Genomic DNA, 23,962 nt, shown 5'->3' on the forward strand with positions numbered 1-23,962 from the left:
TGCTCTGTTCTTCAGAAACGGCCTGGAACAGAACTGAAACATCTCTTTTTCTTTTAGTTTTCTTTTATCCTTATTCTGTTTCTGTTTCTCCACTTCATTATAGTCTTTAGCTCTCAAGCAGAAATAACTCTTCTAAGTTTGGTGCTTTGTGGCTTACAGAGTTTCAGATTAGCTGTACTATGGAATGGCCCCTTGCTGTCATTCTTTGGAAGAAATTTCATGGGCTACTTTGGGTACCCTGTGAGTAGCAAGTAGAAATGAGCTTAACAAGTGCCATAAGGAATTTTTTGGTCGGGCAAGAGGTCCACGAAATTAAAAGGTTTGAAAGGCATTCTTGAGAACTTGGGAATGTGTAAGGGCAGTATGTCAATTTTTTTCACTGAACTTGACTTTTCATTTGGACTATTTTGAGTGTGCAGAAGTAATATTTTCAAAAGCGTGATGGTGGCAGACTTGGCTTTAAAATATAGTTTTATTTTGTAGATTTTTTAGTTATCTCTAAAATAACTAGTATTACAATCCACTGTTTATTAAACTGGAACTATTAACCAGTTGTTTATGGAGTATACAGGATGATTGTTTGTTGAGCACTAGGCAGTAGTTTGTGAGATGCAGAGGTATAAGCTCTGTTCCCTCCCTTTAAAGAGTTAACAGTAAAAATGGAAATGCATTGGAAGGAGAAAGCAATGAAAAGCAGCATATAATTATTAAATGGGCATGGTTCAGAATGTGAGTTCATTAGGGATTCAGAGAGAAGAGATCTTGGCAGAGTTGGACGTAGTAAGGACTCATCAAGGAGGAGGTAGAACCTGAGATGGGCCTCTCAAAATAAAAGAAGATACCAAGACAGCAGGATTGTACTGCTTGTGAATAAATGGCATGGGCTTTAAGCACCTCTGACTGTGAGCATCATATTCAACCTAAATTTTACAGTGAACAATATTAACAGACCCTCCAATAATGATATAGTAAAGATCCATAGCCTATTAATATATCACATGTAAGGAAAATGCCTGTTTTCATTTACATGTCTGTAACCCATTCAGATGCCAGTTAGAACAAATTTTTAAGCTTACTATCTTTTTTTTTTTAAATAATTATATATTTTTAATGGGGCGACATCAATAAATCAGGATACATATATTCAAAGATAACAAGTAGTCCAGGTTATCTTGTTGTTCAATTATGTTGCATACCCATCACCCAAAGTCAGATTGTCCTCTGTCACCTTCTATCTAGTTTTCTTTGTGCCCCTCCCCCTTTCCCTCTCCCTCTCCCTCCTCCCCCGTAACCACCACACTCTTATCAATGTCTCTTAGTTTCACTTTTATGTCCCACCTACGTATGGAATAATGCAGTTCCTGGTTTTTTCTGATTTACTTATTTCACTTCGTATAATATTATCAAGATCCCACCATTTTGCTATAAATGATCCGATGCTTACTATCTTAAAAAGGAAAATAGCTTGATATTTTTTTGTAAATTACTATGGCCTTCTTAATGATCTCCTCATTCCCAAGCAGATGATGAGTAGTACCTAATTTGCCAAACTTACAAGCACTGTGATATGCCCTAAGAAAAGCAGCTTATTTGGACAATCGGTATAACAATCAAACTCAAAGCCAGGCCTTAAACCACATGATTTTGTAAGGATAATCTTTCATAGTCAGCGATAAGGGAAATTGCTAATGTGGAGGACATATAAAGTAAGAAATCAGATAGTTCGTTTGTTCTAGTTTGACTTAGTACAGTCACTGAGTTAAGACTTGACATATTAATAGATTGGGAAGATATCTAATCATTAACACATTTAAATTTTTTTATTTACCATTTTGTTTTTGCTAGGGTTCAGGAAGTTGATCCAGTTTGGCAGGAAGAAGACCAGAGTGGTTACTCTTGCCATTTAGGGTCCAGAAGGTCCGGTTGAAGTGGAATGTAAACCCTGGGGTTCTGTCGTTGTTTTATTCATTGTACTATAGAAACTTTCTTACTTGATCGATAGCCAGTACAAAAAAATAGTGGTAGCAGTGTTCTCCGGTAGTTATGTTGCCGAAGTCACAGAGATGCTTGTAAGCAGCAGTTTTTAGATTGTACTCATTCTCAATGTTCTACATTGCCCTTATATTCCTCTATGTTTGTTGCAAACCCAAACCAACTGTGTGTCTTTGTATTTTATTATCTGAGAACTGAAAGCTGTCAAACCTAAGCAAGATGTATTCTTGGATATTTTTAAATTCTAATGGCTTTCTCCATTGCTGCATGAAGAGTTCTGAAAGAGGTATTATAAAACTAACTCACTAAATATGTTATAGTTGCAAATGGCCTCCTTTTTCTGCTTCTTGCTACAGAGCTATCCATCACACTCCTCAGCAGACATCAATTCCAGTCTTCCTCCAATGTCCACTTTCCACCGTAGTGGCACCAACCACTACAGCACCTCTTCCTGCACTCCTCCCGCCAACGGGACAGACAGTATAATGGGTGAGTCTTGGAAATGCCAAATCTGATGCCAACAATCAAAGTCAGGATTAATAATGAAAGACCTCTTTTTTCCTCCTTATAATTGAACAGCAGTCAGGCAGTGAATATTTGTCACATAACTGAATGAACAAACAAATGAACCAAACAGAAATAGTCATTGGCATGATCGTAATCACATTCTTTTCCACAGGAAACTAAATTTTGGCTACTTTGTCTATTGTAATTAGATTGAACAAGGGTTTAAATACACCAGAACCACCTCGTTTCACTTACTCTCCGACAGCAAAGTGAACTTTTGTACGACAAGACTAATGAGATAAAGAGCATAATAGCTGTTAATAGTAGTTATTGACCTCTTCCTAAATTCAGTCAGTGTGCTCTGCTCTTAGCCATGACATGCCACAGTGTTCTGAAGACTAGTTCGTGTGGAATTCACGGGTGACTAGTAATAACGAGCTGAACTTCTGAAGAAGGCTGCGTTGTGGAGTCCTTCGGGGGGTAGTGTTGGTTCACTTATAGCGGAGGAGATGGCCGGGTGACAGTGGCCCAGGCATTATTTTCTGCTTTTTCTCAAGTAAATGTACTGAGCAGGTTAAGGCCCAAGCAGAATGCTGCTGCCCACAGGAACTAAGCCATCCTCTTCCTCTCGTCTTCCATGCTGTCCGTTGTGGTCCACTGCTCCAGGTCTGGTTCAGAGCCGTCCCTTGCAGGGCCTTATGGTGCAGCCCCGCAGGTCACTGATGAGAACACTCTGTGTGTTAGAGAGAAGAATGTGTGATGATAGTCCTGCTGCTTAGTCCTTTCAGCTGTTTGTAGCTTTTTCATTTTCTTTAGCCTCTAGCCCTTTGGGAAGTAGTATGAAGTACTTACGTGGGAGAGTTTTTGATAAAAAAGAAATGAATTTTGAAATGTTGCAAGTATTATCCTGCCTAAAGAATGACTCCCTGTTTATTCAGTAATATAGCTCATACTTGAGGTGAGCTATCTAGCAGCCCTTTGCTATCATGTCTCATTAAGAAGCAAATTTAGGGGTTTCCATTTTTATAACTTTTCATAACAAAGCTTCTACAAATGAGTTGCATCAGTTTGACCTTGGAGGGCTGCGGCCAGAGGTCACATGGGGAAGTTTTGTAGCTTTCATGCAGTTTTGGCAGATTTGAAAAACAAGAAGAAAGAAGTGCAGAACTGAAAGAGTGAGAAAAGCATATTTCACTTCAGCATGGTTGGCGAATGGAAAGCCCCTTCTGCAGTCAGGAGGTTACTTACAAAGAGGGGGGGACCAGTCATTCATCCACTTGCATGGCACATTTCCTGTCTACTGGTGGTTTGAGTCATTTTCTTTTTTTGAGGAAGGTACAAAGGTGGAGCTAAAGCTTTAGTTGAGAAAGACATAGGCACTTTGAAAAAAAAAAAGTTTGGTTAATTGATTTGCAAAACAGTCTTCCTGGGAGACAAGCACTAGACTTGGAAAGAAAAGGTATTAGGAGATGGTGTCGCCATTCTCCAAGAGCTGTGGTTAGCATAGCCATGCGTCTCAGTGGGAATGGAATTTGCCCTAGTTAAGCTGGTTGGCTTATCATTAGGTTGTAGATGAGCAGGAATGTCTGCCGTCCGTCCTTCCTTTGGCCTGGGCAGGGTGGAGCTGCAGGCAAACAATGGACTTAACTTGTTCCAGGCTGTAGGGTCCTGGTTAAGTGGACAGAAGGTCTAGATAATAATAAGGAAGCTACAATTTTAAAAAGGAAAAGTGTGAGTTTTTGGAACCCAGAAAAGGAGTATTTTTTTTTTTTTAGGAAAAACATTATTACATAAATTATTTCATAATTATGGGTGTACTTGTCAAAATCTGCTAGTAGAATGCGAGAAAGCTTTCTAATCTTTGCAGGAAATAAATAGACATGGGAATTCAGCTTTTTGGAAGAACAGATCTTTATTAACTTGCCTAAATACAATTATTACTTTTGGATTAATTTAAGAACATTCATGTTCTCTCTTAAAATATGGCCTCCAGTTTCTTCAGTGAAAATGCAGAGGAGAATTTAGGTATGACAATGAGCGTTAGTGTCGCACAGGGTCCATGTGGCTTTAAATTTCTTCGCACTTTAATGCTCGTAGGGTTTGGCTTGATTTTCAGAGTGCGGTAGAAGTCAGGAATGGCAGCATGTCCATATAACAAGAAGAGAAGATTTCTCCTCTGTTAGTAATACTTCCCTAACAAACATTATGGATTAATAGGATACATCTGTAGACTTTTGAAAATATTTGGCATATACTCACTCATTCTGAAATGCAGGAAATAGAGAAATATTACTTTGCCTGTATCACAAAGAACAAACAGAGCTAATTAAATAATTGGTAAATAAGGAACACATAGCCTGACACATGTTTAAGATTACACACACGATTTTGTAAAAAATGGCTAAAAGCAATGCTAATGCCATACGAACGGGTTCAAGCGCTAACACATGGACATCATATTTTCCAAGTTTTCTTGGTGTAAAGTTGCAGGGCAGCACAGTCTTTTCATAAACAACATGGATGTCTTAGGAAGCTACTTTTTCAGTTCAAAAGACCATTGCCCCATTTCTCAGTTTCATGTTGTAATATGTCAACATGGTGGTCAGCGATAGTCCTGAACTGGTCATAGGACAGCAAAATGCATGCGGCGTGAGCTGTCAGCCCCAGACCTGTTCGAAGGTAGCCTCCCTGCAACCAGGCTCCCTCGCCCCGGTTCTGTTCTCTACGTCCCGAAGAAAGATCCTCACAGAGGTCTAGGATGGCTTGTGTTCGGTTCAAAGGAATGACCATTGTTTCTTGGGGTTCTTGTTTGATTTTCCCCTAATTAAAAAATACCATTTATTTATTTATTTATTTATTTTGTATTTTTCTGACGCTGGAAACGGGGAGAGACAGTCAGACAGACTTCCACATGCGCCCGACCGGGATCCACCCGGCATGCCCACCAGGGGCGATGCTCTGCCCACCAGGGAGCAGAGGCCAAGGAGCCATCCCCAGCGCCCGGGCCATCTTTGCTCCAATGGAGCCTCGGCTGCAGGAGGGGAAGAGAGAGACAGAGAGGAAGGAGAGGGGGAGGGGTGGAGAAGCAGATGGGCGCTCCTCCTGTGTGCCCTGGCCGGGAATCGAACCTGGGACTTCTGCACGCCAGGCCGACGCTCTACCACTGAGCCAACCGGCCAGGGCTAAAAAATATCATTTATTAATGACACATTCATTCATGGACTTTTGACAAAATAGTTGGGTAAAATAATTTACTTGTTAAACATAGTTCACTATATTTCTCAGAAGCCTTGCCAGCAGATTCTAGAGATGGCAGTAGACATTTCTGAATTAGAGGGACCTTTGGAGCACCTTAGAATTACATGAATACAACGCTTGGAGCACAGCATGGAGTCAATGTAGTTTAACTGATGGAGCACCCGGTTAAGGAGAGAAGCTAAGTCTAGGGGCTTCAGGAGTTGCCAGTATCAGAGCCTTTTAAACCTTCTTCCTGAAACCCTTCCCGTATTATACTGCTGGGTGTACCTCAGAAGTAGCATAGTCCAGAGAAGGAAGCGTAGTGATTGTTACATACCAGCCATGGAGGATAGATGCTTCTAGAGCAGGGGTCCCCAAACTTTTTACACAGGGGGCCAGTTCACTGTCCCTCAGACCGTTGGAGGGCCGGACTATAAAAAAAAAACTATGGAAAAATCCCTCTGCACACTGCACATATCTTATTTTAAAGTAAAAAACCAAAGTGGAAACAAATACAATATTTAAAATAAAGAACAAGTAAATTTAAATCAACAAACTGACCAGTATTTCCATGGGAATTAGGCTCCTCTCACTGACCAGCAATGAAGAGGTGCCCCTTCCAGAAGTGCGGCGGGGACCGGATACATGGCCTCAGGGGGCCGCATGTGGCCCGCGGGCTGTAGTTTGGGGACCCCTGTTCTAGAGGATAGTAGCCATATACGTTTTGTTATATGCATATCTCCATCCTACCTGCAATATGGCCCTTCTTGGTCAAAAGCACAGAGAGGACAGCCTGCTGTGCACTGTCCTCTCAGACTGCTCAAGGATGAGGGGGCTCCAGTCCCCACCCATATACCTTCCCGGGGAGTGGGGGCTCCTGTGGCTTGGGGCTGTACACCCTCCCTCCCCCTCAGAAGGAAGTGGGTGTACAACTAGCATAATGGTAATGGTTATAATAACTGTTACTGTTTTTATTAGTCTGTACAGGGCCTGCTTTCTATATAAGGGATTTCCCGTGTTTTTAACGTCAAACCAAACAGTGTTGAAGGGACAGACTACAAAGATTGATGTAATACAACATGTGCTAAAGATTACCCTGGAATATCTATTTGGTCCATGAGTTAATCTGGCTTACAACTCTCACTCCCATGGCGTGTTTGTGTAGCATGATGCACTGCAGTATGTGGCATTTCTAGCAGAGTCATGTCCATTTCCCCTTGAGGACATGGTTTCACAGTACTGTTATTATTAATCCCATAAGATTCTCTTTGTCTTTTACAAGAATCTTGAACCTTCACATTCAATTGGTTGACGGACAGGCACACAGCAAAATCAAAGAGGAATGTATGAATTTTATCTGGCAATGGCATGGCACCATCGTCACAAAGACAGCCAACGGGAACAACAGACTAGTTTAAGTCTTCTGGTTCACATCCAGCACATGCTCCTGGGGTCTTACTTTCCCCCTGAATTTCTGGAAAGCCTTCCTGCTAAAAATTAATGCATTGTAGCTTATATGTGAGTTTTAATTCTAAAATTACATGTAGTAGGAGTGCTAGAGATGCTCCTTCTTTTGTCGTCTTTAGAGACAAGCTCGTGGCATTGTCACACTGCTTCTAATAGTTTAAAATATGTGGGTTACTTGGACCTAATTCAGAAAAACCTGTTTCAAAGCAGTTATCTTCCTTCAGGCGAGTACACTGAATCACACTTCACACTCCTTCTGCATCTCCGAGATGCTCCCAGCCTGGGGTGATGGGTATGTAATAAAGGAGTGTTTTCTAAGTTCTGATTTTCAGTGGTGATCCCTAGGCGCCACTCATCCTGGTGTTTTGATTAAGGTGTGTTCTAATGGGAATTACCCTTTCCCAAAGCTGAGGCAGACTCCAAGGGTGGTCCAGCCTGCAGCCGAACACACCGGACCGGACCCTTTCTCTGCTCCATCTTCCAGCAGCAGCAGCAGCTGCGTGCCAGCACCTGAACAGTGCTCGGGTGGCTGGCAGTGTCCAACCTCCTACAGAATTACAGTTCCTCTTACTAACTGCTCATTTCCACTCATACTTATTTTACATCCCTACTTAAAGGCTGTTTGGTTTGTTTTTTCGCTTCAGTAAGGTAAATTGATTAGCACTAAAATAACTTAAATCAATTCAGTCTTTACCAAGTGGGGCAATAATTTTTATCTTTATTTCTGTTATTTGGGCACTTGGGTAATTTCATAATATGAGTTGACAAAAACTTGGGCCTAGAATAGTAATCAAGTCCTCCTATGTTGAGCACAAGGTTTAATTAGAAGTGTGTTTTGCTAACTATGACCCATTACTCAATATAAAAGAAATTATACCTTTGAGAAATAATAATATATTCACCTTCTGATTATTTATACCCTTTGACATATCAGTCACACAAATAAACAGAGAACTCTTTAACACAAGGACCCATGTAGCTTAACATGTTCAGGGATTCTTGAAAATGTGGCTTTCTCGTTTCCTGGAACAGAACGAAAGGCTTTCCGAGCAGAAGGGCACACTGGCCCTAGTAAACGCTTTGAAATTTAAGCCCTGGAGTTGGCTCTGCAGCTGCCGCAGGTAGAATGGCTTCATGTAAAACATAGTCTGTTCTTATCAGTGGCTCCCATGAGTGGTCTTAGTTTTCCAAATCATCTCTATGACAACGTGAGGTAAGGAGTCGATTCTACTTTTTCATTCTCCTTCCTATGTCCTAATATTTCCCTCTATATAACAAGCACTTAATACAAAGTTTGGTATGAAAGTGATCATATCTCGTTTCTTGTAAATTATGATTTTTTTAAATGCTCTAATATAATAATATAATAGACTTTTTTAATGTTCCTAAAATATATGTTAGTTTGCAGTTCTGTTTGGTTTCATAAAAAAATTTTTAAATTAATCTTTTGAAAGTCACTAGAGTAGCACATTTTATCTGTAATTGAAATAATTTCTTGTCCTATTTGCATTGCAGGGTTTTTTTAGGTAATGTAACTTTTCCACTATGGCTATGAATTTACATATCATAAAGATCTGTTTTGTAATCAAGCAGATACCATAAATTATTTTGACCCATAAATCTAATTTTTAGGTGTATATGATAATGCTACTTCTACAAATAAATATATATAATATATTATATATAATTGCCCCCAAATATTATGGTAGTACAAGTTGAAAAAATGCCAGTGCTTTCTGTCTTCAAAATCTTTATTATTTTCTCTTTAGAATTATTTAAGAAAAAGAATCCTTAATACAGCAGTTTTAACACCAGATAAAATTTCATTTATCTCTTATATTAAGCATTTTAATATTTTTGATATTTGTGTGTTCCTTCCACTAACTCAGTATGATGTCAGACCATTATTTTCAAGAACTAATAACCTCCTGACCTGTGGTGGCGCAGTGGTTAAAGCATTGACCTGGAAACGCTGAGGTCGCTGGTTCGAAATCCTGAGCTTGCCTGGTCAAGGCACATATGGGAGTTGATGCTTCCTGCTCCTCCTCTCTCTCTTTCTCTCTCTCTCTCTCTCTCCCTCCCTTTCTCCTCTCTAAAATGAATGAATAAAATAAAATTAAAAAATTAAAAAAAGAACTAATAACCAATACAGAGACAAGCCTTTTCACTTAAAATTTTAAATTTATGGATTATAGCTTCACTTCTTCTAGGACAATATTAGCTACTTTGTAATGATACATTTTTAATATGAATTTGTCCAAAGGTGATCGTTTTCTTTTTACCTAGTGTCAGCTTTCAGTTAGTGATAACACATGAATATGGGTGTGGCTTTTGTTAACCAAATAAAACACACATCAAAGATTATTTAACTGACATACCCAACATGTAAATATATAAAAATAGCAAGCATCATTTAACTGTGCTAAGCAGAGGTCAAGAGAGTGAAATTATAACGTAGAGAAGAAGAGAATTTGACCACTGGAGATTTGACCTCTGCTCCATTTTACGGGTCCGAAGTTGACAGTGACCTGTTTGCCCGAAGGGACTGCTCTCTTGGGTCAGGGATAGGGCTGGGAATTTTAAAAAATTATCTGTGTAATGAAGTTCTGCCTGGATTAATCAGTGGATTCAAGAGTTCCTTCACTTATTTCACAAAATAGTGAAAAATATCTTCTTATGGCGTTTAATAGGTCTTATTTAAAAACTATGTCAATTTGCTAATGTTGAGGCCCTAATACATGTAACAACATGTAGGGGTTGTACTGGGACTGAACACCTCCAAAGAACACTGGCTCTGCCATTTTATGAAGGCAGGTTACCTTCAACGCATACCTGATGAATAGAGCTGGCTTTGAATTATGTACCAGAACCTGGCTTTCTACTAAGAGTCCTCCTGCTTCGTCTCTGTTGTACCAGCGTTTAAGACAGAGAGATCGCTTCATGATCACGTTGACTGATTTCACCTCCAGAATTTGACACCATATTGGCTTTTAGTAGCATAATAGTTGAAATTTTTAAAACTAGCCTTAAATATGTAGAGAATATATGTTATTTCAAATATTGAAAGTATTTTCTCTTCTAAGAAGCTAGGCCTGTTCTTGATTTTTTGTTTTATTTTGTTGACTGTGGAGCTCCAAGGGGAATACCTTCTTATGCAATGTATCACTTTTTTTTAATGGAGTTGTAAATTGTACAGGAGGAGAATTCAGTTGACTACCTAAAATATAAAGAAAAGACAAACTTTGAGGCCTTCAGAGAAAGTATGGTTTACTTGTAAGCAAAGAACTATCCCTCACCACTAACGACTCATAAGTAACAAGCCAGAAGGTGATAGCAACTAAAACACTCTTATCTTTAAACCAAAGTGTCAGGTTTTTATTTTATCTGTAGAAAATGTAACATGAATATATTTGACATCTACCTCAGCAAACAAATTAATGCTAATGAAAGATTAATGTGTCATAATTAGCATTAAAAATGCAATTAAATTGTGAGTAAATGGACCAGGAATAGAAAATTGTTAGACGTCTCACTGCCTGGTTTTCCATATTCTGCCTTTTGTTTCTGCAGCAAACCGAGGAAGCGGAGCAGCGGGCAGCTCCCAGACTGGGGACGCTCTGGGGAAAGCGCTGGCCTCGGTGAGGAAATACTGACTCTGGACAGCACATGTCGCATGGTGGAAAGCTGAGCTTTAATCAGAAGTGGACATTTGGAATTTTAGGAAATGAATGGCAAATAGCTTTGATTTGGGAAATGCTGGCCATCTTGCATAAATGATCACTGGAGAATTTGAGGTGGGAGTTCTGCAGCATCTGATGCCTGGCCGGTCACTCCCCTCCCGTGTCCTCACGGTGGCTAAGTGGTGTTCAGTTAGGGATTTGTAGGTATTCTCAGAGCCGTGAGGTGGATGGATTTTCTATCTTCATTTCTTATTTTTCTCTGAAGTCATATGGGTGCTCATTGACCAGATGAGACTGAGCTTGCAAGGGGCAATTCTAAAACATTTTGGAAAGAGCATTAAAAAAAAAAGAGCGTAACTGAGGCCCATGTGAAACTGCCACATATTTGGCATCTGGGACTCGGCTTTTCTGCTTTGACTGCCCACTGCCAAGAGGCTGGATGGAACATGCCCTGCATGTCCCCAGCGGCCACTGGCACGCCTTAGTCGTGTGAGGGACCATACCTGGTTGTCTTCAGAAACTAAACACGGTCACTTGCAAACGTTAGTAGAGATGTGTTGCTCTAACGTTTTAGCTCTTTGATTGGTTTTTCCTTACCATCCGGAGCATAAAATATGTTAGATTTTTATTAGCATTTTGACCAAGTAGACTTGATGTTTAATCTGGGTATTCTTAAGTCTTGGAATCCCATGCCTTAATCGTGGTGCAGAAGGAGTTTGCAACAGCCTTAGTCTGACGCAGTCTGACCTGTGTTTGGGGTGGTGGTGCGTCTCTGTGGCTGTGCACAGCCATGCAGCCCCGGGAGCAAATGGGAGCAAAGGTCTGCTCACCTCTGGTCCGGTTCTTTTCCATCTATCTTACATGGCTTCAATAATTCTTATTTTGAAAAATTAAAATGATTGTTAAGTTTTTTAGTGTAGACTGACTGTTGATATTATAGTTGATCGATAAATGTATTTTGTAACTTGCAATTTTTAAATGAATTGCACTGACACTTGGCAATTTACAACATTGTTGATTATTTGTTCCTAATAACAAGAGTGTTTTTTTTCCTCCCCATTGTTTTAAGATCTATTCTCCAGATCACACTAACAACAGCTTTTCATCAAACCCTTCAACTCCTGTGGGCTCTCCTCCTTCTCTCTCAGGTACTGTGCTTACTGCTTGCCTGCTTATGCAGCCGGTGGGAGGGATTGCTCTTCACTCTGGGAGGTGGAGACTCCCTCCCTCCAAAAGCTCAAAGCGTAATACTGCCAAACAGACAGAAACGAGTGGGGGAGACAGACTGCCATGTGAAGGCACAGTCATTCACACCCAAAACTTTTCGTAAAAAGTAGATGTTTTCAGAATACATGGCCCATATAGAAAACTTAATTCTTAAACTATTCTTAGCTCTCTAGAAGATACTCAATAGAGTAGCATACTCCAATAAAACATCTCGGATATAGTTGTGACTATGATTATGCAGTCATCAAATATGATTATTCACAAGGATCATTTCCAACAGAAATTTTAGGCTTTCAAAATTCCCTCTTTGAAGTTCGTGTCATGGGATGTTTGAGGAAAACTATAGTCTTGTAAATAAATTGTGAAGTAAGAGCGTTGAGTGAAAGGGGATGTTTGCCTTTAAAAATAACAAATTATATGACCTATGGCTGCAAATAATAAAATTATAAGTTCTTAAGTTATGTTAGTAAAGCATTTCACTTTTCAGAGGTCCATCTAAAAGGCTCATTGCCCTTCTAGTATAAGTGCTTCCAGAAGACCCTGTCTGGTGGCTGTCTATGCTTTTTGGAGAGAGAACAGGTAGTTTCTAAAACAGCTAAATCACATCTGTACCTGATTGAAAGCTAACCTCGCTGTACTTATAGTGGAGTCGCTTGCTGAAATGATACCTCCATCCCTACATTATTCCATGTGCAACACTCACATGGTGTAATCACCCTGGTTCCTGGTAGAGAATGGGAGGTTTCAGACTAGCACAGAGCTCCCGGAGGCTCTGGCCATGGCTCAGGTGGATTTATTTTTTTTATTTTTTTTATTTTTTTGCATTTTTCTGAAGCTGGAAACAGGGAGAGACAGTCAGACAGACTCCCGCATGCGCCCGACCGGGATCCACCCGGCACGCCCACCATGGGGCAACGCTCTGCCCACCAGGGGGCGATGCTCTGCCCATTCAGGTGGATTTAATATCAGCCATTTCCATGCCTCCACTGACGTGGGGGGTGGCTGAATAGAGAGGGGTAGCTGGACAGTTAAGCTCAAATGTCCAGAGAGACAAAGGTGAAAGTGGGAAGAAACAGGTGATAATGAGAGGATACTGGAACAGCAATGAAACGTCCAGCAATGAAACATTCTCCACGCAGAAAAGGAAAGGGAAGTTGAGAATTGTTGGGTTTAGTACCACATTGCTAGGCTCTGGAAAATGGTCAAAGGGCATGTGACTTGCCGAGGTTACATCTGTGGCAATATGGGAGCTCAGACAGATTCACGTTCTCACTGCCACTCCACTGGTGGGTTAATCAGGGGAAGTTATATGCACAAATCATTCCAGAAAAGGCCCCAAATACCCCAACCCTGAGCGGTAAGCTCCCCGTGGAAGACACAGAAACGAGGCCACTGTCAGGTGCTGGTAATCTGCTGTGGAAGACCCCCTATCAGCAAGGAAGGACTTCATGAAGACTTAAACATGGTGACAGGTTGCTGTTTTCACGCTGATAGCTCTGTCCAGATCCTGTCGCTGAAAGTAATTGAACAAAATATTCTATTTTTATTTAGCATAAAAATACGCACAATGCATTTCCAGCATTAACAGGAAGAACGAATATTTAAAGTGCTGTCAGGGCATGAGATTTCAGTGCGATCATAGATTTTATTTTTCTTTCTTGAATTGTTTATTTCTTATACTGAGTTTGTATTATTTTAAATGTAAAAATTGGTAGGTTAGACATGTAATATTTATTATAGCAGGAATCTTTCTCTACCTTCAAGTTTAGTGAATCATAAAAAATGATTTTCTTTGGAAGAAAGTACCTACTTATTACCGTTGTTATATTGAGTTTTTAAATTTCTGGTTTTGTGGATCTCTGCCAACTAATCTTATTTCCTTAAAAAGTTTCTGAAGGCTTATTCCTTCTCAAGGATTATTAATAAATAAATAAATAAATAAATAGCAGAACTGTTTTTCATCAGTGAGATAATTTTGGTTTACCAAACTGACCTTGCATGAAAGTATAACAGAAGTTACCCTTTCGCTCTTAAAAGTCCCTGGACTGTGTGGTGATAGTTTTCTATTAAAGGAACACCTCTCTAGCTAAAATGCCTCCTTGGAGGAGAAAGCTTGAGAGAATTTCGGGTTTATGTGAAGTCTGCATGTTTTACGTTTAAATGTCCTTGTCCCCGAATTCTGGCATGGGAAGTTTACATGTAGTTAGTTACCTTATTGTCCAAATGGAAGTCAACATTGCTATTTCTAAAAGAACTATTTAAAATGTTGCTAAGATTATTTTTAAGATTCTGTCGACCTCAATGTAATTCCTCTTTTACCATTAGCAGGCACAGCTGTTTGGTCCAGGAATGGGGGACAGGCCTCTTCATCTCCTAATTATGAAGGACCCTTACACTCCTTGGTAAGCCTCTTCTGCTATCAGGCAATGACTGTCTTTCTGTCTCTGGGTCACTCTTTGAGATTACACTGTGCTTGTTTCTGTTTGGAGGTTAGAACCCAGATACTACTACAGTGTAAGCCCCAGGGCGCTAAAGATCTGAGACCTGATAGAAGACTAAAAATCCTGGAAGGATAATGGCCTCCTTCCATCTTGGGGAAAGGCCCTTTCCATAGTGAAGTAACTTCCCTGGTATGAGCTGCTGCAGAGCTGGAGCACTTGAAGATTCCATATATCTCCGCCCTGCTTTCCAGAATAACAGGTTTATAGGAGCTTTCCTCTTGACCTTGGAATAAAAAGCTTACTATTTCCTCATTCACTTTGGTTCTCAAAGAAATTTATTAATATTATTACATCTCTGCTCTTCCAGTAGGGAATAGCTAAAAAATTTCATGGGTTTAATTAATACTAGAAGTACATGATGATTCAGTGCTTAACACTCTAGGCTTTCTCAGTGATGGGGCTAGAAATATGCATGAAACACCACTGGTCCCTGCAACATTTAGACTGTTTGTAGATCAGATGGGGGGTGGCAGCCAAGAGCTCTTCAGTCTTTTCATGTTGGCCCCCACGCCCCCACGTTTTGAGATGGAACATGAGAGAAGGGGTCAATTTATCCTTCTATCTAAATTACTGTTTTTGTCAGCTGTTCCAGGATTCCTTTCTTCTCTTCTGGCTTACTATGTGAATTGCAGAAAATCTCAAAATTAAATACAAGGGTGCATGTCCGCCTCCATTGCTCCCTTCCTCGCTGTGGTGGTGAATCACCCAGCTCTGCCATTTAGCCAGTACAGGCAGCCCCCGAGCGGGACGACATATGTACCACCTGCCCAGCCCAGTTAATCTGCAGCCAGTGTTTACCTCCATCCCTGTTCTTCGGGACCCATCCATCAAAACTGGGTTGTGTCCAACTATAAAACTGTAAAGTCTAGGTTTATAGTTGTGAACTACAGCTTCAGTTCTCTTTGAATGAGCAACTCCCAGGAGGGGATTCGCAAGCAGAAACTGCTCTCTCCACCAGGAAGCTGTGAGCCAGAAAGGATGGTGGGCACGTGTATTATTGCTTTTCATGCTTACAGTTACACTTGGAAGTGTCTGTATATTCATTCCCATTTTTATGAATTAAAATGCATAGGCTCGAAGAAGTTAGTAACGTTTCCAAGGTCACATTATTAACTGAGCTAGGAGTTTAGGGGAGGTCCTCTAATACCAAAGCCCACCAAGTCAGAATGCTCTGTACCGTAGACTAACTGTATTAGACACACATTCTTGCTGTCAGTATAGAATAATTAGAAATTGCTTTTCTCATACAGTAGAGCTGGTACATCTGTTCGCGCAACCCATTGGAAATCAAAGTGAATTGTAGCATGATATAGTACAAAAAGGCATTAGATTTGAAGTCAAGAGACTTAGATTTCAACCCAGACTTTACCATTTCCTGGCAATGTGGCGCCGATTAATTAATTCACATAATTTCTTAGAGCCTCATCTGCACGTCTATATGGAAAGGAAAATACTGTCTTCCCTGCTTGCCTCGCTCATGTAGCATGACGTATGGAATGTGTTAAAGTGCACACTGGAGAGTCCAACGCAGATGTTTATTTGATATTGTTATTGATCACTGAATAGAAATGAATGCACATATGCATGGCCCTTTTCTTCACCAAAAATTTAGCATGGACTTATCTAGTCGTTGAAAAATTGGCTCCTAATGGCTGGGATGAAAAAAAAAAAAAGGTCAGTTGGTTTTTAGTTGAATAAAAGAGTGAATTCTATACTATTGTAGGTACTTTGAAGTCATTTAGAAGCCCCTGCTGAATGTTAATTCAAATCTTCATGATTCTTCAGTCTTGAGTTCTCATACCACTTTGCTTGACATAATTTTTGTATTTCTTTTTTTTTGTAATCATTCTGAGTTCTCACTCTCTTCTGTGTACACACACACACACACACACACACAGGTGATAATAGATTGAAAGCAAGAAACACAGGAGAAAATTGATAGTACCCAAGTAATTACTCTCTGTGTGCATGTACGGTCCCTGACTTGATACTTAGCACTGTATCATGTGTCACAGAGGAGACTAAGGAAATATGCCTTTAAGAAGATCATTTAATTGGGAAATTATGAACAGGTCACCTTTTTATTGTTAATTTTTTAAAAATCTTTAACCAATGCCTGTTAGAATGTTCCTTAAATTCTATAAATGTTTTTCTTTTCTAAAGAAAATCTAAATTATCTCTCAAGCTAAAGCAATATATTATAGCATATGTACATTATAATGTCCAGGAAGAATTACTGAATTTACTTTGTTCATGAAAAATAACACTAATTATAACATTAGCATTTGTCACCAGTTGTGTAGGAAGGACACTATTTTTATTATCATTTTAAACATAAACTTTATTGCAAACATTAGAAACTCAAAGTGTGGTTTGTGTCTACTCAAGTTTTACCTACGCACACATTTCAAACTAAATCAAATTTTGTATCATTTACTAACCAACAGCAAAGCCGAATTGAAGACCGTTTGGAAAGACTGGATGATGCTATTCACGTTCTCCGGAATCACGCAGTGGGCCCATCCACAGCTATGCCTGGCGGCCATGGGGACATGCATGGCATCATTGGACCTTCTCATAATGGAGCAATGGGTGGTCTGGGCTCAGGGTATGGAACCGGTCTTCTTTCAGCCAACAGACATTCACTCATGGTAAGTGATGAAATTTGTAGACTCTGCGGTTATCGTATAAAATTAGAAGTTCAAATATAAGGACTCATGCTGCTGGGTTTTTCTTTTTCTTTTTAATATCTGTATTGAGATAAAGTCACTTAACATGCAATTATAAGGTTTACGAAACGCTGTGCTTTAGTATATGCATGGGGCTCTGCAGTCATCACCTCGGTCTAATTTCAGGTCATCTTTGCCCCCAGCAAACAGGAAAGAAATCCCCACTGCCGTGAGCTGAGCGGTGCCTCTCCATTATTCCCTCGCCCCAACCCCTGGCAGCTCCAGATCTACGTTCTCTGTCTACAGCTTTGCCTTGTCTAGATATTTCCTATAAATGGAATCATGGTGGTCTTTTCTGACTGACTTCTTTAACTTAGCACAGTGTTTCCAGGGTTTATGCATGTTTTCTCATCTATTGGAGTGTCATTCGCTTTTATTGACAATCTTTCATTGTATACATTATATTTATTTGTTCACTGGTTGATGGATAGCCAGGTTATTTCCACTCTGGCTATTCTGAGCAATGCTGCTGTGCACATGCACGTGCTGACTTTTGTGCAGACACCTGTCATTATTTCACTCCCATACACACCCAGGAGGTCATCAGTGGGCCATCACTGGTGTCATAAAACCTTTATTTTGGTGACTTTGTCTAAAGGACCCAACCAACTTACTATGTTTGTGTTACATAGCTGGCATTTCAGATGTAAATAGGTTGGATTTTTTTTTTTTAATTAGAGAAACCAAATCAATGGTTTTTGATTCTGCATGTGAAAGGTAGAAATATGTAACAGGTTTGTCTGCCTAAATATATGGTGTGAAACTATGTAATTCAAATACATAGCAATTTTACACTACCCATTTATAAATAAGGCTTTCTCTGAATACTACTTAAGAGGTTTGTCCATATTACAGTTGGAATTTCAATGTTGCCCACTACTTTTGGTAAGGATTTAGAGTGTATTCTTTTTTGGGGATGGTTATGAAGACTCAGAGAATCTTCCTAACAAAATATCAAGTAATGACAATTAATGAGGTGTCTGAGGTGCAAAATTTAACATTACTAGTGGTTCTGTATAATTCTACTGCTTACAAACTCCTGCCTCATCAGTAAGCACTTGAGCGTCCTGTTTTGAACCTTATGAACTCTTAAAAAGTTGCTTGGATGAAGGTCTGTTTCCTGTATCCCTAAAGCATTTCTTGTCTAAAGATGATTTTAAAAGGAGAATGCAAAATAAGTACAGGCAATTCTGAGGCACTTGCTCAATAGCATTCTTCTGCCCTTCTTCAATTCCTCTGAATAAAGACTAAGAGTACCATCCTGAGTGGTGCTTTCTGGAAACCTGCAACCAATTTGAAACCCAAAATACTAGTTTATAAATAGAAGCAATGAACTCACTTCTAAAACGTGGAAAGATATTTTTTAATGCCAAAGCTAAATCATTTTTTTCTTTTTTGCTTTTCCCTGACCCCTATCCTCAGAATTCATCACTGAATAGAAATTGTTTGTCTATTCATGGCAGTTGCTCAGAGTTAACAAAAGGAAAATCTAGATTTTAATTTAGCTTGGCCTCAGGTAATGTGTTAAATACACTTGGGATGCATATTATATGAGATTTAAGTTTGTACAGCTCTTTTTTTAAAAAAAAAAATCTACAGTGTTTAAACAATACTGCTTTTAATTAAGAAATCTGGCTTTATTAAAAGCCAGATCTGTGACTTATAACCATTTCTGTATATCTGCTCTCCATCAAGAGAAAAATAGTTTGATTTCTATAGCTGTGTTTGTTTTGCATATGTTAAACGGATGCAGCCTGCACCCAGGGCATTGCTTCAGAGCTGTTTCTTTTCCATAAATATGTAAAGTTTGCTCTTAAATACCAGATGTAGATTAAGTGGTCCTTGAGAATAATAAACTGTACATAGATGCTGTTTGGAGCTATGTGACCTTTGAGTTGCCTTCTCTTTGAGTCTGATTCAGAAGTAGGACAGGAGGAAGAGACTAGAATCGTCATTGGAGGGTGGGAAGCTGGACTGACCCAGGTGGAGGGGAAAGAGAGAGAATGGAGCAAAGCCATAGAGCAAGGGAAATAATCGGCCAGTGTGACACAGGAGTGTCTTTGATTTTGAAAAAACTACACAGAAGCAGTATGCTGCTGGTTTTGCTGATGAGGACAAGTTCTTGCCCACTCCCCTGAAGACATTTGTGGTTCCATCAATGACAACTACAAGTCCCCCAGACAGAAGAGGAGCTCCAAAGATGTGACGTGGCGACAACCTGCTGTCCTGTGACCCAGATGGATTTGGGCAGTCTTTCTCCCTCTCAGAAATATTTAGCAGCCCCCACCCTGCCCCACGTCCTGGCTTCTCCACCTGAATCTCTGTAATGTGTGGGAAAGGGATCAGATTGTCATTGCTTTCCTTGTGCAAACTGGTATGAATTTGCAAACAAAAACCTAAGAACAAAGGAAATAGTTTTTGAATTTAGTCAGTCTGAAGTTAGCCTTTGACCATTTGATACATTCCATAATAAAAAGGAAGTTGAAGGGGAAGAGAAAAAAAACCCTTCCCCCTCAACAACAACAACAAAAAAAAATCAAGGAGGATACTGGTAATGTTTTCCACATTTGAATTTTAATACATGAAACAGGCTATAAAACTTGGGCCAGCTGCAGTAAATAAAGTAGCAGTGGGAGGTATGCGCTGGAAACCTCGCAGAGCAGCGTCGGGGGGACTTGCCTCCCAACTGCTCACCTCCATTTGTTGTTCTGGACTAGAAGCCAGTGGTGGTAACTTAACACCATCGCAGGGCAGCTTTTGTTTGGAGCAAATCTCCTTTACGGCTCTCCTAATAATTCCCTCTGATTAAAGAACAGACAGCTTTGAATCCTCTTGACCTCCGTTCTCTCCTCGTTTCCTCTCTCCTCGCCTCCCGAAAATCAAAACGAAATGGCTGGATAACTTGGAAGATGATATAAGCATTTCTTTCTGCAGCAGCTTGAAATTGTGGTGGGGAAAAACCTTGGTTCTGCCTCGGCTATTATGTTATCTCATTTAATTGCTAACATATTGTACTTTACTTTTGATTCATAAAATGTTTTCCTTGGAGTTCTGAAGTAGGTCTTCAGTGATTTACTAAGTATTAGTGTAATGAAAGGAGGGTTTTTTGTGTGTATTTTTTTTTCACAGCAGCATGGCTCATAACATTAGCGTGGATGGTGTCTACTTGCGGGCTTTCCAGATCAGGCATCCCGAAACTACGGGCCCAGGGCCCGCATGCAGCCCCCTGAGGCCATTTATCCGCCACCCCACCCCCCCGCCCCGCACTTCCTGGCCCCCTGATGCCATTTATCCAGCCCCCCACTGCACTTCCGGAAGGGGCACCTCTTTCATTGATGGTCAGTGAGAGGAGCACTGTATATGGCGGCCCTCCAACGGTCTGAGAGACAGTGAACTGGCCCCCTGTGTAAAAAGATTGGGGACTCCTGTCTAGATGACATTATTTGGCCACGCTCTTCCCTGCTCAAAAACTTTCACCAGCTTTATCTACAAGATAAAGACCAGTTTTCTACCCCAGCATATTTCACTATGCAGAAACGTTGCCAGCAATACCTGTCTGTGCATATTATCAGTTGCCCTGCATGTTCTTACTAGGTACTACTTTTGTAGCTATCTAGATTGGCCGACTCTACCCACTCTTCTCTGTTTATCTCATCTAACCCATTCTCAAAGCTCTGACTCAAATTCTGCCTCTTCCAGGAAGCCTTCCTTTGCTACCTTCACCTCTGATTGTCATTTTCTTTTTACAGTCATAGCACAGTGAGTCATACCATTAGCTAGATATTTATCCTACACAGTTTGCATAGCGCTATCTCTTTTGTAGGTGTGACTTTTGCCTTACCAACTGTGTTGTAAATTCCTTGAGTACTGTGTTGTTGGGCAAATGAGTTTGTAAAATTTGTATTTTTTGAGTTTGCTCACTTTTATCGTTAAAAAATGATGCTGGGCAGCCATGTGTGTGCTTGCCCTCAGAGCAGGGCAGTAGATTGCAAATTGCAGATTGCATTCCTGCTTGGGAGAGGCTATTGTTTTGCTAATGTTTGCTGGAGGAGGGGTCTTTGTGAACCCAGTCAGTTTTTCAGGGAGAGCAGAGAGAATGCAGTGTGCTGAGGAAGAAGCCAGTTTTGTAGAGAGAGAAGAAATGCAGATGGGAAACCAGAACTGAAGGGCTTTGCGAGCTCTGCTGAGACTCATGGGGCCTGTGATTCTAGGAGGAACCGGAAAAGGTTCTTCTGGTTGTGGAACTGGTGAATGCATCAGGGGCTTTGGGAGCCCTGAGAGAAAGGGAAGTGTTTTCCCTGTGTGATTGCTCGTCGGCCAGTGTGAGACCTTAATAAAGGAATGGCCCACCATTTTTTGGCTCCACTGTTTCTTTACTGTCTGCTTGAATCCAGTGAGAATCTGCCTGGCCATGACGGCAGCAGCCACTGGCCATGCATGTGTATTGCATTTTGTTTTCCTCCCACTAAGTAAATTATCACTCAGAAGGGAAGGAAGGAAACTAATATTTTCTGAGTGATTGATGAGTTGCTGGCCCCACTGTTAGGTGCATCATATTCATATGTCAGGCAGTCTTCACAGTAGTCCAGTGAGGATCACGGGGTCCATGTTGGGTGTTGGTCAGATGAAGGTTTGAGTCATCTGAAGTCACAAAGCTTAGATTTAAGCTCAGATATAGAGACGCTAAATCTGATATTCTTTTTTACTACATGAGCACTCCTCAGAGGTATTTGTATGTATGCCTTTTAAGAATTAATTTCATGTGGTAAGAGCTTGTGGTTTTCAAATCTTGATAAATGTTAATGATGAGACAAGTTTCCAGGGACCTTATGGTCAAGTTCCCAGAGCAGCTACCCAAATGTGGGGGTAAAGGACATTCCCTCCAATGTGGTAGCATTCTAGGTTAAAGCCACATTGTCAAAACACTCTTAAATCAGTCGGTATGTCCATAGAAAATGGCAAGAGGTGTGAATTCTCCTTACTGTGGTCCTTGAAGTAATAAATTTTAAGTTAATTTTTCTACCATACTACTCTTTTCTAATAGAATCAAAGCAGAAACTTGTGAATTTGGGAGAACTTGGAAAGAGCTGGATTCATCACTAACCTAGTCAGAAACTTTTATTTAGATACAATTTCCTTTGTGTCTCTGATAACTCCATGGTTAATCCTGATATTAAATCATTAGATATTTTTATAAATTATTGAAGTGGCAATTTTCCAAATATAATTCTCTCCATTAATCATTCAGAATTCATTTTCACAAATGAGACCCGAAAGAAAGCCTTTCAGATGACCTAGTCTCATCTCTTTGCTGAATAAGAACAAAACCCACATCAAAAATGTCTTCTTGTGACTCTCTGTATGTGCTCTTAATCACTCATCAGTAGAGTCAGCAGCGATAGGATCATTTAGCTTTAAAAAGCTCCTATAGTATTAATATATTTATATAATATCAGTATGGTTCCCAGACCCTTTTTGCTTGACGTCCACTTATTCATTTCAAAACCAGATTATCAAATGGTAGTTAATGTCAGTCTCTGTGCTGACAGGTGGTCTCTGCTCTCAAGGGGTTCACAGTCTAGTAGGAAAGGACAAATATTTAAAAACAAACTGCTGAGCAGTATAGTTAAGCTTCATGAGAGAGGGCAGACCCAGCTCTGTTACTCGGGAGGAAAGAGTCACATCGCCCTTTGGTAGAGGAGTAGTGATCTCGTAAAGGTCTAGTTGACTTAGGGGTTGTGACCTTGCACTCACACCTGTCCTCTATAGCATTTCCTGTGATCTCTTTCTAGAACCCTGAAGTGGGGTGTAGTATATTTCAGAAAACACTAATATAAGCCCATATCTGCCCAGTTTCTCTCTTATCAAGAACATTTTTAGTTTGATTTTGAATTAAAAAATTTATTAGAAGAATGTTCATTAGTTGAATTGTAGATTCTGAAAGTACCTTAGAGGTCATTTAGCTCATGGCCCTTATTTTTCTGCTGAAGATTGAGGCCCAGAAAGGGGAAGTGACCCAAGCATGGATACTCACTAGTTTATGGCCAAGCTAGGATTAAAAACCAGACAAGCCAACAATGAGACCAGCACTCTCTGTACTGTTACCACACTGCTGCAACAAACTTCCTCTCTAGCCTAATACCATCGCAGTTTCAAAACTGTGGCTGGTATTACAAACTGTTCTGTTACTCTGACTTAACTCATGAAACCCAAGAAAACTCTTCAGTTGCCCCTTGGCTCCCTGCCACGTGTTGCTATTTGGCTTTGCCAACAATACTTGAAAGTTAGAGAGGGTAGTGGTGGTGATGTGATATCTTGTAGAGCATTTATGGGCATGTGGTTGTGGGAGTAACAGAAGTCAGAGAAGTCTCTTTCCATGGGGACCTCTTCAACAAAGTTATGACCCACATATACTGCCCCGTCTTCACTCTTACGTTTTGCCAGATTGTGATTCCACAAAATCCCATGTACAATATATTTCAGCACATACTTCATTTCTAAGCAGCTATTACCATCATATCTCAGAGACCTTACAAGTCATCTCTATCCAGATCCCCCTACGAGCTCCCTGCCACATGGTCAACAAGTCTCTGTCAGTCTCCTTCCTTGAAAGGTGAGTAGC

At 40.3% G+C, this 23,962-nt stretch overlaps 1 protein-coding gene across 22 annotated transcripts in view; it reads left to right on the plus strand.

Annotated features, from left to right (window-relative positions):
* The window catches only part of TCF4 (transcription factor 4), a 368,508-nt gene that overhangs the window by 319,141 nt on the left and 25,405 nt on the right, over positions 1-23,962 (plus strand). For 17 of the 22 annotated variants that reach the window (XM_066353366.1, XM_066353376.1, XM_066353369.1 and 14 more), the window contains 5 exons: positions 2,349-2,481; positions 10,774-10,841; positions 11,953-12,031; positions 14,436-14,512; positions 17,059-17,262. In XM_066353366.1, coding sequence (XP_066209463.1) covers positions 2,349-2,481; positions 10,774-10,841; positions 11,953-12,031; positions 14,436-14,512; positions 17,059-17,262 — 561 coding nt within the window. The remainder of the gene's footprint in view (positions 1-2,348; positions 2,482-10,773; positions 10,842-11,952; positions 12,032-14,435; positions 14,513-17,058; positions 17,263-23,962) is intronic. The other 5 variants (XM_066353371.1, XM_066353374.1, XM_066353389.1 and 2 more) reach the window with 1 other exon arrangement.

The sequence above is a fragment of the Saccopteryx leptura genome, chromosome 11, assembly GCF_036850995.1.
Source record: "Saccopteryx leptura isolate mSacLep1 chromosome 11, mSacLep1_pri_phased_curated, whole genome shotgun sequence".
Taxonomy (NCBI): domain Eukaryota; kingdom Metazoa; phylum Chordata; class Mammalia; order Chiroptera; family Emballonuridae; genus Saccopteryx; species Saccopteryx leptura.